This window comes from Leptonychotes weddellii, chromosome 7 (assembly GCF_054177405.1).
Source record: "Leptonychotes weddellii isolate Sample4059 chromosome 7, ASM5417740v2, whole genome shotgun sequence".
NCBI classification, from domain to species: Eukaryota; Metazoa; Chordata; class Mammalia; order Carnivora; family Phocidae; genus Leptonychotes; species Leptonychotes weddellii.
The window spans coordinates 93,198,468-93,218,751 of NC_138375.1; the positions used below are offsets into that span (position 1 = coordinate 93,198,468).

Genomic DNA, 20,284 nt, shown 5'->3' on the forward strand with positions numbered 1-20,284 from the left:
CTAAGCAGCTGCCTTCGGCTCAGGTCATGATCCCAGGATCCTGGGATTGAGCCCCGCATCGGGCTCCCTGCTTAGCGGGAAGCCTGCTTCTCCCTCTCCCTCTGCCTGCCACTCTGCCTACTTGTGCTGTCTCTCTATCTCTCTGTCAAATAAATAAATAAAATCTAAAAAAAAAAAAAAAGAAATAAACTGTGCTCGATATTATACTAAGCAAAATAAGTCAATCAGAGAAAAGACAAGTATCATATGGTCTCACTGATATGAGGAATTTGAGAAACAAGGCAGAGGATCATAGGGGAAGGGAGGGAAAAATGAAACAAGACAAAACCAGAGAGGGAGACAAACCATAAGAGACTCTTAATCTCAGGAAACAAACTGAGGGTTGCTAGAGTGGTGGGGGTGGGAGGGATGGGGTGGCTGGGTGATGGACATTGGGGAGGGTATGTGCTATGGTGGAGCTCTGTGAACTGTGTTAAGACTGATGAATCACAGATCTGTACCCCTGAAACAAATAATACATTTTATGTTAAAAAAAAAAAAAAGGTAAAAAAACTGTGCTCAAACAATACAATTCAGTCACAAGCAGAAGTATCAGAGTTCCATTTTTTAAATATTAGAACTTTGTGCCAGGTTTTACAAAGGAAAATGATGATAAGTAACCAAACATGACACCCCCAAATTCCAATGGTCTTTTATTAGCTACAACTATGCCCTAGATGCAAGAAAGATGTTAAATAGCCCAGTCATGCTAATTATAAAATTTACACGGAAGTACTATTTTGGGTGAGATAACTACAAGACTGGAGAAAAATCAATTCTCCCCAATGGATGCCCAGATGATCTAAACGACATAGGAATGCTCAAAGACTTGAGGGACAACATTCCAAGTCTATTATTATTAATAGAACACACTTTCTTTTATTTTACCTTTTACATTTTTCCGTGGTTTAGAGGATTTCTTCTCCTTTAAACTCTGATTTTTAACAGATTTTTGTTTTCTTTTCTCTTCTTCAGCAAGAACTTTCTGAAGCAAATGAGCAAAAAAATCGAAGTCAAAAGGGCGCTTTTCCTCTGTTATAAAAAAAAAAGAAAAAGAACCTTCAAGTTTTTATTTTAAAAAAAGAAAGAATTTTCAAGTATCATGATATCAAAAGCAAATGGGGGGGGGGAGCCTGGGTGGCTCAGATGGTTAAGTGTCTGCCTTCAGCTCAGGTCATGATCCCAGCGTCCTGAGATTGAGTCCCGCATCGGGCTCCCTGCTCCACAGGAGGCCTGCTTCTCCCTCTCCCACTCCCTCTGCTTGTGTTCCCTCTCTCGCTGTGTCTCTCTCTTTGTCAAATAAATAAATAAAATCTTTAAAAAAAAAAAAAAGCAAATGGGCTTATTAGCAGGAGAATGCATAACCAACTCTAGTCACTGTAGTAGTCAGACAAAGGAAAATCAAGCAATAAAAAGGAATAAGCTACATTAGTTTAAAAAAATTTAAAAAGAAAAAAAATAAAATTTAAAAAGGAACTATGTACTGATGTAAGTGATATTATAGGAAAATTTCAAAAATGCTGACTAAAAGAAGGCAGACATAAAAGAGTACATACTGTATGATGCCATGAATAAGAAGTTCTAGAATAAGCTAAACTAATTAACCTATGATGATTCAAATAAAAACAGCGGTGGCCCTGCATCAAGATAGCTGTGGAAACTGACTAGAAAAGGATACGAGGGGCCTTTCTGGAGTGATGAAAATGTTCCATACCCTGTTTTGGGTGGTGGTTACACGGCTATACTCTTTGTCAAAACTCAAACTATAAATTGCACTGTAAGTAAATTATCAATCAACTTTAAGACTAATTAGTATGACTAATTCCTCAAAAGCCTCTCCATCACATATCCTCTCTTATCACAACCCTTTCACTATTTACTCTTCCAAGTATCAACAAAGAAGGAAGTAAATGAATTTTGATCAGGACCACTCTCACTAAATACCCAACAACATCATTACATCAGAAAGAGCCATGAACAGGGTGCCTTGCAGGCTCAGTCAACAGACTGAGTCATGGGATTATTGATCTCAGGGTGTGAGTTCAAGCCCCATGTTAGGCGTGGAGCCTACTTTAAAAAAGAAAAAAAGAGCCATGAACAAACCAGGAATGAATCCATTACAGGAGTCAAATCTTTGCCTAACATCTACATCTAACAATACAGTGAAGGTAGAAAAAATTATGCTCTATATACATAAGCCCCAAGATTGGTTTAACTGCCTCAGAAAAAGAGGTATACAGGGGTGCCTGGGTGGCTCAGTCAGTTAAGCCTCTGCCTTCAGCTCAGGTCACAATCCCAGCATCCTGGGATCGAGCCCCGCACTGGGCTCCTTGCTCAGCAGGGAGCCTGCTTCTCCCTCTCCCTCTGCCACTCCCCCTGCTTGTGCTCTCTCGCTCTGTCAGGTAAATAAATAAAATCTTAAAAAAAAAAAAAAAAAAGGAAAAGGGGTATATACCGTAACAAAAATAAAGTAGCCTCAAGAAACCAAGCCCAAACCTAGGATTCCTGAAGGCCCTATTTATTGTGGACCCAGCCTTTTTCTGTTCTGACCATCCACAACAATGATTCTGAAAAATACAGCATTAAAATCATTCTCAAGAGGATGGGGCACCTGGCTGGCTCAGTCGGCAGAGCATGCAACCCTTAATCTTGGGGTTGTGAGTTCAAGCCCCACAATGGACCTAGAGATTGCTTAAATAAATAAACTTTAAAAAAAAGTAATTCTCAGAGAAATTGAAAATACAAGTTGTATGTAATGTATGGTGATTAACATAACATAATAAGATAAAAAAACAGTAAAAAAAAAGAAAATAGAAGTTATAAAAGAAAAAAAATTGAGGTTTTTTTTTTTTAATGTTCCACCACAAAGCACCCAAATCAGTGAATTTAACAGTTTTCTATTATAATGGTTTTAACAATGGCTCCACACCCCCATAAAGACTTTACAGATCTATAGATTCTTTTCTGATTATAATGCACTGAATGTAATGCACAGTTTCAAGACCACCTCTCCAAAATGGAGAAGGTTGACGACCAAAACAATCCAGATCTTCCAGGAGCCATTCCTGGAGGTCGTATCCCTGAGGACCCAAAACAACATTCGGTGTAGAGTCCAGTCACCTACCTTAGTGTCTACTCATAAAGTAAACACACATGCTATACAACATCAGTCCTCACTTGAGATTTTGTTCTGAGATTAGCACTACAGCAACACTGAATACATTTATTTATCATGAAACATTGATAACTATCTTGAAAGACTAGAGGTACTTTATTTTTTTTAAATAGGTATCAAACCTTTGTCTGTCTTTTAAGTTTATTTATTTATTTTTTTAGTAATCATTACAACCAACATGAGGCTCTAATTCATAGTCCCGAGATCAAGAGTCACAAGCTCTTCTGACTGAGCTAGCCAGGCGTCAGGCATTCCTACAGGTACTATTTTAAACAATGCATTCAATTTTGTTTTTCTGTACAGATCTCTTGATGTTTTCCTCTGGACTCAAAAAGAAAAAAATGTTAATTTCAATGAGGCTATTACTCAAAAGCTGAAAAATATCTATCATTCCTTCAAATCAGGTGTAAATTCAGATACCACCTTTTTAGACAAAACGTTCCTGACCACTCAATCCACACATCCACTCCTCACTCCCTCTTTTTTCTTCTTCTTAGAAATTACTCACTTTCTGCAATTAACCATGCTTATTGACTTTATCCTTTCCCCCAACCAATTAGACTTACGGCTCTAAAAACAAGCTTCTCATCTGCCCTGTTCACCAGTATATCCTCAATGCCTAGAACATTAACTAGCACACAGGAGCTATTCAGTATTGTTAACTGAATGACCACAAGAAGGAATCATCTATAGTATAAGTTCTTCCAGAAACAACTTCTTCTTGAATACAGTTCCCCCAAAAAATAAAAAACATTTAGAAATGGTGTCTTCAGGGGGTACCTGGGTGGCTCAATCAGTTGAGCGTCCAACTCCTGATTTTGGCTCAGGTCATGATCTCGGAGTTCTAGGATTGAGCCCCGAGTCAGGTGCTCAGCAGGGAGTCGGCTTGAGATTCTCTCACTCCCTCTCTGCTTCTCCCCCACATGAGATCCCTCCATCTCTCTCTAAAATAAATAAATACATCTTAAAAAAAAAAAGGTATCTTCAGTTCCTTTATAACTTCTGGAACTCAGAGCTCTGCTTACTTGCTTCTTGATGTTTTAGCTTATCCCTTGCCTACAGATCTGTTTGTTATCAGCTCCCAGACCTGCACTGCTAAAAAGAAAAATCTCCAGTCTCATTCTTCCTATGACAATAAAGAGGCAAAACAAATCTAAAACACAATGGACTAAACACAAAAGATTGGTCATTTTTTAAGATCTCCAAGTGGTATATTGTAAAAGAGGTCTTAATACTTACGAAAGGCTTTGTCTATTCTCCATCCATTTGTTTTCTCTTCACGTTTAAATTTATTCTGTTAATAAAAGAAAAAAAAACCTATAGTAATTTTCTCCCATTAAAAAAGTGAAGATTAGGGGCACCTGGGTGGCTCAGTCATTGGGCATCTGCCTTCGGCTCAGGTCATGATCCCAGGGTCCTGGGATCGAGCCCCACATTGGGCTCCCTGCTCAGCGGGAGGCCTGCTTCTCCTTCTCCCACTCCCCCTGCTTGTATTCCTGCTCTCGCTATCTCTCTGTCAAATAAATAAATAAAATCTTAAAAAAAAAAAAAAAGTGAAGATTACAGAGGTGCCTGGGTGGCTCATTGGCTAGGCATCAGCTCAGGTCATGATCTCAGGGTCGTGAGATGAAGCCCTGCTGAGACTCCACACTGTGCATAAAGCCTGCTTGAGATTCTCTCTCTCTCTCTCACACATTCCCTCTGCCCCTCCCCCTTGCTCACACATGCATTTTTGTGTGTCTGTCTCTCTAAAAAAATTAAAAAGTGGGGCACCTGGGTGGCTCAGTCAGTTAAGCACCTGCCTTCGGCTCAGGTCATGATCCCAGGGTTCTGGGATCAAGCCCCACGTCAGGATCCCTGCTCAGTGGGGGGAGCCTGCTTCTCTCTCTCCCTCTACTGCTCCCCATGCTTATGCTTTCTCTGTCTCTCTCTCTCTCAAATGAATAAATTTTTTAAAATCTTTTAAAAAAAAAAATAGGGATGAAGATTTATACTGAGCTCCCTGAACCTCCTTATAATCAACAACATAAATCAGCAATGGGAGCTAAGTTTACAGAGAATACAAAAAAATATAGTCAATTAGCCTGGTAACAGATCAAACTGTAATCAATCAAGCTAACCAGTATTAGCTTTTTAAAAACTAATATATTCACATCAAGTTAAACATCTTATGTTATTATTCTAATGTTTGTTATGACATGGAGGAAAGACTGTAAAGAAACAACTAAGCAAATTTTTGAGTCAGGCAATTTATCTTTAGAGCCTTCTTTATATTAAGGCACATTTCTTGATTTTCTGAGCACCAAAGATCACATCATTCTCAGCTGAACACCAGATTAAGATGGAGATGGTTAAAGCTTAAGGTTTCATCCAAAAGTCATTATGAAGTCTGAGAGTATAAGCCTGTGTTTGAGAATGTCAAAAATGTATGCATATCCTGGAGGAGCAAATAATCACTAATCTCTCCCTTCTATAAATCAGTAGTCTAAAAGCTTTTGTTGAAAATACAAAAATCAAACTTTTTATTGGAAAAAAATAGAGCAAAATTGCACAAAACAAAGAAGCGCTTCGTGGTGCCCTTCTTCCCTCTGAAAAAGTCTAACCACTAACCTGACTTTAAAAGAATTCACTTTCTTGCCTTTCCTTACTGTTTATCATTCAAGGGCACATATTTAAACTCTTTAGTTTAACCTTGCCCATTTTTTAAAAACTTCATAGGACTTTAACATATTTTTATCTATAGGTTATCCTTCTTTTCCAGTCTTTATTTTCTTCATAAAACTTATTACCAAGTAACATCAAACTTTTCAAAGATGATCATCTTTCTCGTATAAAGATTATATTATTCTTTAAATGTCTCCTCAAAAGTTACCTCCATAAGGCTATCATCACTAAATTAAACATCCTAAGAGAAATGCCCATCAGCTTTAGGCATTATTCAATTTTAAAACATTACTACACGATATCTCACCTAAATGAGAATATAATTGAGAACAATTTAAAACATTTTAAAAAATGTATTGTTATTTCACTGAATTTATAGGCAGGAACTATTCCAGACTAAATTCCATGATTGTAAAATAAATCCCATTATATTCACCTCTAACGCTGATAAAGTAACTGGTTACAGGCTTACTCAACACATCCAACCACACCAAAAATAACTTTACCACTGAACAAAATAAATGAATCAACTATTTCCAACTCTGGTTGGAATAGACAATAGCAAGAGCAAAACTACAACTCCACATTTCCAGACAGAATGGAAACATTTAAGATGTGCCAATGTTCACTCTAGCTCTCTGACTGGGCTACATTTCCTAAACAATGAAAAGGAAATAAAGGCCAAAGGGAGCAGAACTCTCACTGAGCCAAGGAGGTAGAGAATCTCGGGGTTCTAGAGAAAAGAGAGCTATTTAAAAGGGGAGCCTCACAAGCCTAGTAGAAGTATCCCATGGGTCCTTATTCTATATCTGGGTTCCACATGCCCAAAGCATGAAGCCTAAGAGAGAACAACTCCTCCAGGAATGAGAGCAGAAGAAAGATACTAGCAGTCACATAACACAGTGAGGTGATAGAATTCTAGCCCACACAAATGGAAAGTTAACACCCAAACATTTACTCCAGACACCAGAAAAGCCACCTGTTAGAGATAAGGACCACAGTCTTAGAGCAGCCTTTCTCAATTGGGGTTCTAGCAGGAGAATTAAACCCTAATGCCCTAAGGCATCCACTATATGTAATGAATTACCTTCTCTCCGTACACCTAGAACGGTACTAATATGGCGGTCCTTGGAGAACATAGAAAACAGTAATTCAAATTATTTTCTATGATTCAGATGAGAAACCTAGAATAAGGACCAGTCTAGATCTGCCTTATTAAAGCCTAAAACCAAGCCTTGAAAGGCAAAGGAGAGTTGGGAGGACATTAGCTACCTTTTAGAATAAAATAACATCCTTTAAAGGAGAAAAACAAACATAATCTAGACATTATCAAACATACCAACCACAATGTCTAGTACTCAATTAAAAAAACTCCTTAAGACATGAGAAAAGATAGAAAAATGTGATACACAAGGAAATAAAAGGAGACTCAAAAGAAATAGATCAACATGACAAAGATGTTGAAATCAGTAGACAAGAAAGTTAAAGCACCTATTATAAATATGTTCAATGATTTAAAGGCAAATCTACAATGAACAGAGAGAGAAACCTCAGAAGAAAGGAAACTAAGAAAAATAACCAAGTGGAAATTACAGAAATGAAAAATATGAGAAATGAAGCATTCACTGAATGGGCTTATCTGCAGATTGAAGAAAGCAGAAGACAGGGTCAGTCAACTTGTGAACGCAATAATGGAAACTAACCAATACAAAAAAAAAAATCAGAAAAACAGAGCTTTAGTAACCTGAAGTATAATGTTATGCATACTAACACACATTAAGTGGAGTCCCAGAAAGCAAGAACAAAGTGGAAAAAATACTGAAAAAACACTATCCCTGGGCAAATCATAATCATACTGTTGAACACCAGAGTTAAAAATATCTCGGGAAGGGGCGCCTGGGTGGCTCAGTTGGTTAAGCGACTGCCTTCGGCTCAGGTCATGATCCTGGAGTCCCGGGATCGAGTCCCGCATCGGGCTCCCTGCTCAGCGGGGAGTCTGCTTCTCCCTCTGACCCTCCTCCCTCTCATGCTCTCTGTCTCTGATTCTCTCTCAAATAAATAAATAAAATCTTAAAAAAAAAAATATCTCGGGAACAGCCACAGAAAAACAATTTATCACATACAAGGGAAGAAAAACATAAATATGACTGACTCTTCATCAGAAATACTGGAAGCCAATGAACAATGGAATGACAATTTTAAAACACTGAAAGGATAAACTGTCAAACCACCTGCATATCCAGCAAAAATATCCTGCAAAAGTGAAGCTGAAATAGAGACCTTCAGATAAATCAAAATTGAGAGAATTTTTCAACAGCTGACCTGCCATTCAGACCTACAAGAAGAAATGAAAAACATCAAAATTGGTGGCTAAATATGAAACATTGCTACATATTAAAACTAGTTTCTTGGGGCGCCTGGGTGGCTCAGTTGGTTAAGCATCTGCCTTCGGCTCAGGTCATGATCCCGGGGTCCTGGGATCGAGCCCCTCATCGGGCTCCCTGCTCCGCGGGAAGCCTGCTTCTCCCTCTCCCATTCCCCCTGCTTGTGTTCCCTCTCTCACTGTCTCTCTCTGTCAAATAAATAAATAAAATTTAAAAAAAAAAAGTTTAAAAAAAATAATAAAACTAGTTTTTTTCTGCTCAATTTCCTTTAAAGATAAAAAACTTTAAGCCAAAATAAGTTGGACATAAAACTGGGTTATGTAAAAGTGAAATATAGAATAGCACGAAAGATGAAGGGTAAATAGAATATACCTTTAAGAGTTTATTACTTGTGCAGTATGAAGTGTAAAGAGTAAAGTGGTACAATAGAGAAAATAAAAAATATTAAAATTATCTGAATAACCCAAAGGAAGCAGCAAATGAGAAGTGAAAAACAGATGGGATAAGTGGAAAATATTAAGATGGTAGACTTAAACCCAGTCATATCAATTATTACATTAAAGTAAATGAACTAAGTTATTATGTGGAAATGTACAATAGACACTTTGTCTTATTTTTATCAAAGGTCAAATAAGAATTCAATGAACACTTCCTCATCTCTGTCAGAAATGCCATCTATAATAAAATTAAATAAATAGGTAGAGTGTCAGACTGGATAAATTGCTGGAGCCACTACAGAAAACAGTGTGGATGTTGCTCAAAAAAACTAAAAATAAAATTATCATATGATACAGCAATTCTACTTCTGGATCTTTACCTGAAGGGATAAAATCACTATCTCGAAAAGATATAGTATCCTCATGTTCAATGCAGCATTATTTACAACAGCCAAGACAAACTACTGTACAGTGACAAATGAATAAAGAAAATGTGGCACATAGGTGTGTTTGTGTATGTGTGTATAGGAATATTATTCAGCCATAAAGAAATCCTGCCATTTGCAACATCATGAATGGACACTGAAAGCATTGTGCTAAGTGAAATAAATCAGAGAAAGACAAATGATGTATTATCAATTCAACAACATACTAAAAATGAATGCACCCAATAAAAGAACTTCAATATACATGAACTTTAATACACATCAAAAAGTGATAGATATAGGGGCGCCTGGGTGGCTCAGTCGGTTAAGCGACTGCCTTCGGCTCAGGTCATAATCCCAGGGTCCTGGGATCGAGCCCCGCGTCGGTCTCCCTGCTCCGCGGGGAGCCTGCTTCTCCCTCTCCCACTCCCCCTGCTTGTGTTCCCTCTCTCGCTGTGTCTCTCTCTGTCAAATAAATAAATAAAATCTTTAAAAAAAAAAAAAAGTGATAGATATAAACATAGAAACAGGCAAATCTATAATCATGGTTGCAGATGTCAATTCTCTCAGTTAACTGATAGAACTAGGTAACACATCCAACAACTACAGAGTACACAGTCATTTCAAGTGCACCAGGAATACTGACTAAGATAAGTACAACAGGTTTTAAAATAAATCTCATTAAATTTCAGAAAGATGGAAATCTTACAGATTGCTATTTGACATTCACAATGGAATTAAGTTAGAAAATAGTAAGATATTTAGCTATGTCCCAAATATTACGAAATTAAACAACACACTTCTAAATAACTTACATGTAAGGTAAGAAATCACAAGGAAAACTAGACAGTGTTTTTAACTGAATAATGAAAACAACCTATCAAAATTTATGAAATGCAAGTAAAGCCGTGCTCAGATGAAAACGTAGCTTTAAATGTCTAACTAGGAAAGTAAAAGGGCTTATAATCAATCTAAATTTTCATCTTAAGAAGCTAGAAAAAGAGAAAATTAAAGGCAGAGTAAATAGAAGAAAGGAAATGTTAAGTTAAAAAAAATGAAAATACACACACAATTGAAAACATATAGCTAAAAGTTGGTTCATTAAAAAGATTTTTGGAAGTCAAAATACCCTTAGCAAGAAAAGGAAAAAAAAAGGGAGAGAGAGAGAAGGAAAACATCAATTATCAATGAAAGAGGACTATCCACCACACATTAAAAATTTCAGTAAACAGTATGAAAACTTCATACCTATAAATTCAACAGCTTAGTATCAAAACTGACACAAGACAAAACTGAAAATCTGAGTATACCTATAGGTATTAAAGAAATTGAATTTATAATCAAAATTGTTCCTGCAAAGAAAATTACAGGCCCAGATGGTTTCACTGTTGAATTCTATCAAACATTAAAGGAGAAATACCACTAATCTTAAATTTGTTCACATAAAAGAGGAAACACTTTCCAACTCATTTTCTATGACCAGCATAATCCTAGTTCCAAAACATTTTGGACAAAGACATTAAAAAAAAAATTACAAAATATCCCTCATGAACAAAAATGCAAAATAACCCTCAAGAAAATACAGTAAAATTCAACATACAAAAAGAATAATACAAGTTTGGTTCAACACTTGAAAATCAATATAACTGACTAGTCCATTTTCACTTTTCTATACTTTGCCCAAAGACCTGTTGGAACTACACTAAACTTAGGGGAGGAGTCTAAATAATTTTTGAGAGAAATAGTCTAGTGACAAACTTATCATTAATTACTCAGATCAGAAAGCTCCCCTAGATAATCAATTTCTAGTGTTAGGGCGCCTGGGTGGCTCAGTTGGTTAAGCGACTGCCTTCGGTTCGGGTCATGATCCTGGACTCCTGGGATCGAGTCTCACATCAGGCTCCCTGCTCGACAGGGAGTCTGCTTCTCCCTCTGACCTTCCCCTCGTCATGCTCTTTCTCTCTCTCACATTCTCTCTCTTTCTCAAATAAATAAAATCCTAAAAAAAAAAAAATTTCTAGCTTTAACATTTTGTTTTCTTTACAAAGATCAACATTAGAAAAGGAACATAAATAATATAAACAATTCTTCATCTTTTGCAGAAATAGAACGACCATTACACTGTACATGGTCCACAGGCGAAGGATCCATGCCTGGTCTAGTTCAAGAAAAAAAAATCTATCCTAATATTCTTTTAATTAATGAAGAAAAAAACCCATGGTTGAATAAGATCTCATCATAAATTGGAAATGCATTACAGCAACATAGCGTGCACTCAAATGCACTTGATCCCAGGAAACTTGTAATTAAGTTTCTCGCAAAAAGAACAATAAAACAGAGAATGCTCATTCTTTCAGGCATATTAAAGCACTAATTTACACCACTGTTGTTGTTAATAGTGTCCCTCACTGTCTAAAAAGTTAAGATAGCCTAGGAAAACAATGGTTAGTTCAGATAAAGAGAATTATTTAACTTACCATGCTTCTCTCCATGCCTTCCAAGGAAATTCAGAAACACATTGTGTTCAGAAGCTATCCTTAACCCAAATATTCTGGTACATTTATCTTCTCTCCTCATTACTTAGCTCTTCTTTTATCTTAATTTCTTTGGTTTTATTGGTACTCCCTCAAATCCATTTTAGAAGTGGGCAACATATAAATAATATGTTAAAACTAAGGAGACTCTACTCATATTACAATCAATATCTCATTACTTTCTGAGCTATACAAGGGGAAAGATCTACCCAAAACATTGTAGTGAAAAAGGATGGACTGAGATTTAAATAAAAGTTAAAAAAAATAGTATTTGTAATTTTTGGACCTTTTCCAATCAATGAATGTAATGGGTTTACTTTACCTTAATTTCTATCCTTGCTCTGTGAGGAAAAAGCTGTCCGATCATAGAAAAGTCAGTTCCTACCATGCTGATGGCTAAAAAAAACATATCTGTTTCTGTAAAAATAAAAGATTTAGAAAGAATGAAAATTAATCTCAGTATGTCAGAGGAAAAAATCTTAGATTAAGTATACATTTTGAGTTAAAAATAAATTTGAGAATACTTAATAGTATTTAGGAAATCTTTAATCAATTTTATTACAAAGAACTTCATGAATTTCAAACATCTCTAAACTTTTATACAGGAACATGATAAAAGAAATTTGTATGTTCATACCAAAGCAGCTGGAATATTAAAAAAAAAAAGACAACTACAATAACAGTCTGCCTTTCTGGTGTCAAAGTGACCAAACTGTCAGTCACAGCCAGTATATTACTGCTTTAATGGAAGCAACTGAGCTGTGCTAATTAGTATGTGAAAGAAAGTGGCTACAAAAACACATAAGAAACTACTAATAGAAGTAACCTCAACAGAATAGGATTGCAGAAGTCAAAGGAGGGAAGTATAGAATCTTTCTTGTTGCCCTGTATTATTCTGTTGTGTTTAATTTCTTTTCCCAAAACAACTTACATTATTTTTATTAAGAATAAGCAATACCATTCAGCAGGTATTACATGCTTTTTTAACAGCCTAATTTTTACCTTTACAAACCTTATTATACAATGAAGGTATAACATTATTATGAGTATTAAAAATATAATTAATTTTCCACAAAAATTTTCTTTTTTATACAGGGCATTGACAGAGAGGAATATTCCTAAAAACATTACTAAGATAAAGCCAGAGATATAGTTCTATGGTATCGGGAGAGGGACCCCACTGGAAGGTGCCAATAAAATTAGCTAAAGAGAAAATAACAAGGTTTGTGTTTTATTTACTTAAAGAAAATTATTCACTTTATTTCAAAGAAATAACCTACACAATTTAAATGAAAATTAGTGGGGCACCTGGTGGCTCAGTCATTAAGCACCTGCCTTCGGTTCAGGTCATGATCCCAGGGTCCTGGGATCGAGTCCCGCATCGGGCTCCTTGCTCAGTGGGGAGCCTGCTTCTCCCTCTCCCACTCCCCCTGCTTGTGTTCCTGCTCTCGCTAACTCTCCCTCTCTGTCAAATAAATAAATAAATTCTTTTAAAAAAAAATTAAAAAATAATAAATAAAATGAAAATTAGTTACCTTTATTTGACCATGGTTTAGAATAATAGTTCTTCCTAAAGCTGGAATATGTAGTTGTAGAACCACGCTCAAATATGGGGTCATTTTCCTCAACCACACAGGGGCCTTTTGTCCTTAAAACTTCTACAGTTAAACTGAAAAAGACACATTTTTAAATAGATCTGCACTAAAAACAGAGAAAAATAATAAATGATATCTGAATAGTTATATTTTGAAATTTACCATGGCAGAATCATATCAAAAGTATAACATATGAGGTATGCATATTTTCTAAGAATCTGCTAATTTTCATTTAAAATGTGATTGCCAAGGAATAAAAATAAATGCTAACATTTTTCCAAAATCTTTAACAGCAATACAAAATTTATACATTATCTTTGGGCCACCAAAAAATTATTTGTTTTATTAACTTATGAATGTCTCCTATATTTAATATATATTTTCTTATCATGCTAGACCCAGCAGAAAATATCGAGAAATGTAAGTATTTGATATTTATGTTCTATGTTCCTATACACAAAGCAGTTCAATACTTTTAACTATTTAATGACCAGTAAAATCATCATCACAATATAAAACACACAAAAACAATTACTAATAGTATTGCATTAATGTTTAATTATCATAGAATTTTATATGCTATAAAAAGATTTTTTAACTAACTAAACTGTCGGAAGACTTTCTATCCCCCTTTTTTTTACTTACTACCTATGAATTTATCTTCTTTTTAAAAAAACATACTTTGGACAAACAACAAATTCCACAATGCCAAATTTGAAAAATTTAATGTTATAACTGAGAAATTAAACTACAAGGTGAATTAAACCTTGTCATAACAGAAATCACAGAATATTAAACCTATGATTCATTGCATTTTCATTACTTATTACCAAACAACAAAACATGGTATTAGTTAATAATATGAAAACCTGAATTTTGACTTCAAGATTGAATCAATTTTTGAAATCCATCATCAGTAGAGGCCAGCATATGATTAGTTCAGTAGCTCATCCCAATTACCAGTAAAGTCAGTAAACAATGGTGGTAAGTTAATGGATGATAGATCAGAAGTACCATCTTTTCATACAAAACATAGCATAAAAATTCCTAAAAATTATAAATTAATCTAACTCACTTTTCCATTTACAATACCCATTAGAAAAATACAATTATCAGTGTCTAAGTGACAATGACTAATGCAGAAACTCTCTCTCTCATTAAACAAAGCACATTTGTTCTGAGGTTTGAAAACCACAGTCTTTTTTTTTAACTTACCTTTCTTCATCCAAAATAATGGAACCATCTTCTGCCACTTTTACTCGAGGAACCAGCAATGGACCGTCATCTACCTCTTCTTCTAGTTCTTCATTATCTGCCGTATCAGGAGTACTCTTACCTTCTTGCCTACCAAATGTAAAGATAGGTTAATTCATATATCCTTGCAAAGAAGTATTTTCTGGGGGCGCCTGGGTGGCTCAGTCGTTAAGCGTCTGCCTTCGGCTCAGGTCATGATTTCAGGTCCTGGGATCAAGCCCCGCATCGGGCTCCCTGCTCCGCGGGAAGCCTGCTTCTCCCTCTCCCACTCCCCCTGCTTGTGTTCCCTCTCTCACTGTGTCTCTCTCTCTGTCAAATAAATAAGTAAAATCTTTAAAAAAAAAAAAAGTATTTTCTGAATACTACGAACTTGTGAAGTAAGTTACTTCAAATCCTACCTTCTCTTTATTTCCAACTTTCCCTATAACCTAATTGAAAATATTACATGTTAAGGACAGGGCTATAAGAATTTCTCTAATTTTATCTGGTAGCACTTAGTAAAAAGCTTTCACTCACTTCTGAAAATAGAGGAACAAATTCTCATCTTTTCTGTCTCAACAGAGTATCAGATAAACCAAATTGATACTCATCTTTTCTGCCTCAACAGTATCAGATAAACCAAATAGATAATGGGTAATTAACAACAACAAAAAAACCCTTATAGTTATAAAGCATTAGTTTCCAGACCATGTTATTAGCCCTTCATAACAATCCTTGGGCATTAGTATTTTCCCTTTTCTCTTAAGATTTTTAAAATTTAGGGGCGCCTGGGTGGCTCAGTCGTTAAGCGTCTGTCTTTGGCTCAGGTCATGATCCCAGGGTCCTGGGATCGAGCCCCGCATCGGGCTCCCTGCTCGGCCGGAAGCCTGCTTCTCTCTCTCCCACTCCCTCTGCTTGTGTTCCCTCGTTCGCTGTGTCTCTCTGTGTCAAATAAATAAAATCTTTAAAAAAAAAAAAAAAAAAGATTTTTAAAATTTATTTATTTGAGAGAGAGAGAGCACGAGAGGAGGGGAGGGAGAGGGAGAAGCAGGCTCCCCACTGAGCAGGGAGCCCAATGCGGGGCTTGATCCCAGGACCCTGGGACCATGACCTGAGCTAAAGGCAGATGCTTAACCAACTAAGCCACCAGGTGTGCCAAGCGTTACTATTTTCAAACCCATTTGAGGTCTGCAGTAGATAAATAATCTTTGCTCTAGATTACACAACAGTAAAGGCAGACCAAGAAGCTAAATACAGTTTTCCAGATAGTAACTCTGAATCCCATATACCTTCCATTCAACTACATGGTCTCCTTAAGGTTTTACAGAAGCAAACATAACCCATAAATCTGAAAAATACAACCTATTACTAAAGTCTGAGAATTCTGCTTTAAAACAATATAAATTCTAAGCAGAATAGCAATCATTACTTAATAACCTTTGAAGTAGGGGCGCCTGGGTGGCTCAGTTGGTTAAGCGACTGCCTTCGGCTCAGGTCATGATCCTGGAGTCCCGGGATCGAGTCCCACATCAGGCTCCCTGCTCAGCAGGGAGTCTGCTTCTCCCTCTGACCCTCCTCCCTCTCATGCTCTCTGTCTCTCATTCTCTCTCTCGCAAATAAATAAAAAATTTAAAATAAATAAATAAATAACCTTTGAAGTAACAACCAGAAAATCCCAATGTTTCTGGCAATTTTCCATAATCCCCTCCATCTTGAATTACAAAACTACAATAACTTCCCACGAAGCCTCTTGGAGACATTTCCTACTAGTAAGTGACCATTACAGTGCAGTGTAGAAGGCAACAAGAAACTTGTACAAAAAACAGACTCTCTAGTGGCATCAAAACTATAAAAAGAAAGGAAAGGAAAGGAAAAAGAAAAATATATACATGCTTGTTTAGAGAGACACAGAATGGAACTAGAATGATACGTTAAAAAATCAGTAACATTTGTTGCCTCCACAGAGGAACAAGATGACAGAAAAACAGATTTGGAACACTTTTCTCAGTATACTTTTGTTCCGTGTGGTTTTTATACCATTGTATTATATTATTATTCTAAAACAAAACAAAATCCTTTTTAATTCTAAAAGCTTTAACCGAAATCATACCACTGGCCATTTCCATATATAATACACAAACAGTGTGAACCTTTCATTTTGATTTAAATCAGGCATTAACTTTTATTCTTGTTATTCTATTTAAACATTCCTATCACATGTAACTTGACTGTAACAAAAAACATTATTTGATTTCATTTTTTAAAAACTCTACCCACCAAAGAATTTATTTAAAGAAAACAGTAAGATAAATGCTTACTCTCTTGTCTGGACTGGCGTCAATGATTTTTCAGTTTTCTTTTCTTGCTCCAGTGAAGAACTAACAAATAAATAACATTTGTTTTTAAATATGTAAAAAGATTTAATATTTAATATAAAAAATACTTTTAAGTAATTTACACATGTCTCTTCTATCCATCAGCAAGAAAGAAATTATTTTAACTTGTTTTTTTTTTTAAATGATACACCATAACATCATTATTAATGACAGTGTGTGGTCCAAGAGTCAATTTCTCAGTCAAAAATTTTGTCATCAACTATAAATAATTTGCTACGCCGTAAGTACAGAATGTTTTTACTCTCTAATTCCTTGGTGAAGGGAGACTCTCAGTCCTGAGGCCTAAAGCAACCTACACGTGGCTTTTCTCTATGTCAAATAACACAAAACCTAGGTTTTTGGCCCTTCCTTCAATAGGCCAACCTGAAAAAGGCTATACTGAAAACATGCCACTATTCCTACATCCACCTGCTAAACCATGAAGAACATAACTCTGAAATTTATTATAAACCATCTGCTTCTCCAGGCTAACTTTGATTAAAGAAGCTTTGTTCTTGGAGGATTTGTTAATCAAATGCCACTATATTTAATTAGGAGGTAGGGCAAAGAAATTAGACCATTCCTTTAGAATCAGGTTATAGTGTACATGAAAGAGAATCTGTAATACTGATTAGAGAAAAATTGTTTAGTTGGTTTTACAACAACTTAGAAATATAAGAAAAGAAACTTATTTTTTAATTTCAGAGGTAAAGGATACCATCCCAAGAAAGCAGTTACGTGAAATACCATTAAATTTTGTTAAAAAATTCTCTCTAAAAGAACATCGTATGTGCTATAAATTTTGTCAACATGCTTTTGGAAAACACTGAACCTCTACTCTAAAAGTGATACTTAAATCACTACATACTCAAAGAAAGGAAAAGTAAAGTTTACTTACGTCATTGGATTGTTATCTGGCAGGTAATATATGAAATCTCTCATAGTCATTTTTGAACGATCTGGTGGCTTCTGACTTTCATTTATGGCGTATTTGTTTTTCCATTGCTTCTAGACACACAAACACACACAAAGATCCACTTTTATTTTACAAATACAGAAGAATTTCACATGTACTATACTCCAAGGTACAGCTCACTGTTGCATTCATTCCAAGTGATTTAATATTACTCCTACCACAATTATTCCTAATTTAAGGAAAAATTTTCTAAAGTGAATATTAAAAAGTTGTAGCACAACAAGGAACCTTAAAAACTGAAGTGTCTAGGACTGGACAAAAGCTCAATGTATAAACCTTACAAATGTCTTCTAACGAAAAGAGTTTACTAAGAATTTATAAACATACAGCTTTTGTTTATCCTGTAGTGATCTGGATTTGTGAATTTTATAAAATTCTTGAAGCAAATGTTTAATTTTTTAATTCCACAGAATAAATTTACCTAAGCAGATTCAATAAACATAGAACATTCTGAAAGACTTCAATTTTAGAGGATATAGATTCAAACCTCACTGATGTTTGACACAAAGCAAGTAACCTCTATGAGCCTATTTCTGTCTGTGTAAAATAGAGATATCTACTTCACAAATGTGATAGAATTAAATAACAAATATAAAGCACCATGCTAAGTGCCTTCCTCTTAATTAATTAAAAAGGGCATTCTGTAATTAAAAATAAGAGCTGACATGTATTTGCCAGACACTAGTCTAAATGTGTTTTACATGTATAAACTCATCCAAGCTTTACAACCCTCCAATGAGATACATACTATCATCAGTCTTATTTTGCAGATGAGGACACAGAAAAATTAATTAAATTGTGCAAGTTCACATAGTAAGGGATTACTCCCAAGGTTCAAATCTTAAGTATCTAACTGCAGATTTACATGCTTCACTATTGGTGCAGTGCCCTCTTGGAAAAATAATAAATCTTCAAGATTAAAAAGAAGATGGACAAAAAAAAAAAAAAAGATGGACTCTACTATACACATACGAGCATATTTTTCCCATTTATAATTTCTATATTGTCAACTTAGAAAATATTATCAATTCATTTTGCTCAAGTATACTTGTCTTAATTCAAATAAATATAACTCATGTCACTTGGACATCATGAAAAATCAGATTGAAGGCTTATTTTATAAATATGCTTTGTATACATTTCTATGTATGTATATGTACAGAACTTCTACTTGTGGCCTTCACCAAAAACAATGAAAAATATAGAGTAATATATAAAAATTAACATAGTGGGAAAAAAAGCTTATTAAGTCCATTGGGCTTATTAATCACTTAACAAAAAGGATATTCACTGATCAATTACAGACCTACCTGTACCCCTGAAACAAATAATACACTATATGGTAATAATAAAAACAAAAACAAAAAGGATATTGATTATGCTCCATTAAATGCTATAGATATTTTTACTCCAAATGATGCCTTATTAACATAAAAACAGAATTCTAGCAGAGACCAGTCAAAATGTGATTTTTGTCTCCCTTACCTTCTCTTTTCTTAATTCTTCTTTTAACATTTCTCTTAGTTTCTGGGCTTTATATAATCGGTATCTGTCTGAACATGGCTGTTTCTCTTTTGTTGAAACAGGGTTTGGTTGTGGAACTTCTTGATTAACTGTAGATAAGGGATGAGATTCTGAAGGAACATTGACAGCAGGCTTAACCAGAGTAGGAGTACTTGATATTCTCTTTCTTCTCTGTGAAACAGTAGAGGAAGATTTACTGGATTCTTCAACATAATTCTCACTGTCAGTCTTTTCATCACTGTTGAAATTTTAAAAAAAGAAAAAAAAGGGGGCACCATGGATCTTTCATATTCTAGTTTCAAAAAACTAACGTGGTGAAAATCTAGAACAGTAAAATCTCATTATTAAAAAAATCAATGACTTGAAATATACATCAATCACGACAGAGATAAATAAAAATTTTATTTAGTAAATGTTTTTAACAGATATATAAGTTCTAAAAAAAGGCTGTTTTTTTTTTTAAACTTCCCTTATGGCAATAGAACATATTATTTCATGCTCATGCTAACTCTTTTAAGAAAACAAAAGGCCAAGTTAGAAATTAAAGCTTAATTACCCTATTTTGAACTACTGCCAATTGTTTTTCTTTATAATCTATACTGACATCCCACTGAACTGATCTAAATTACTGAAATTTTACTCTATCATCCTGAGATCAGTCAAACCAAACATACAAAACTTCAAACTTCTAAAATATCCCTACTGCAGTATTTGAGAATATACATTTAGCTACATTAATCAAACCAAATATTGTCTGAGGCAGAAATCATTTATCTTTTGTTGGTAACTAGTTACACAGCTACCAAACTCCTCACTCAAAAAAAGTACTCAGTCACTCCAAATTACATATTAGGTATAGCTCAGATTGGATACACATATTTCAGGAATGGCCTGAAAGCAAATTAAGTCAAGAAGACAGAGGG

The 20,284-nt window shown here is 35.1% G+C and overlaps 1 protein-coding gene and 1 long non-coding RNA gene across 3 annotated transcripts in view; both read right to left on the reverse strand.

The window, feature by feature from the left end:
* Nucleotides 1-20,284, reverse strand: part of BDP1 (BDP1 general transcription factor IIIB subunit) — an 89,990-nt gene that overhangs the window by 66,596 nt on the left and 3,110 nt on the right. For both annotated transcript variants that reach the window (XM_081826777.1, XM_081826778.1), the window contains exons 2-9: nt 19,323-19,599; nt 17,760-17,869; nt 16,805-16,864; nt 14,469-14,597; nt 13,194-13,327; nt 11,981-12,075; nt 4,454-4,508; nt 928-1,071 (exon numbers count right to left, since the gene is read on the reverse strand). In XM_081826777.1, coding sequence (XP_081682903.1) covers nt 928-1,071; nt 4,454-4,508; nt 11,981-12,075; nt 13,194-13,327; nt 14,469-14,597; nt 16,805-16,864; nt 17,760-17,869; nt 19,323-19,599 — 1,004 coding nt within the window. The remainder of the gene's footprint in view (nt 1-927; nt 1,072-4,453; nt 4,509-11,980; nt 12,076-13,193; nt 13,328-14,468; nt 14,598-16,804; nt 16,865-17,759; nt 17,870-19,322; nt 19,600-20,284) is intronic.
* Nucleotides 6,769-8,282, reverse strand: LOC145722488 (uncharacterized). Its single transcript, XR_014146791.1, has 2 exons — nt 7,980-8,282; nt 6,769-7,774 (listed from the first exon to the last, which is right to left on the reverse strand). It is a non-coding gene; the product is annotated as an uncharacterized LOC145722488 (long non-coding RNA).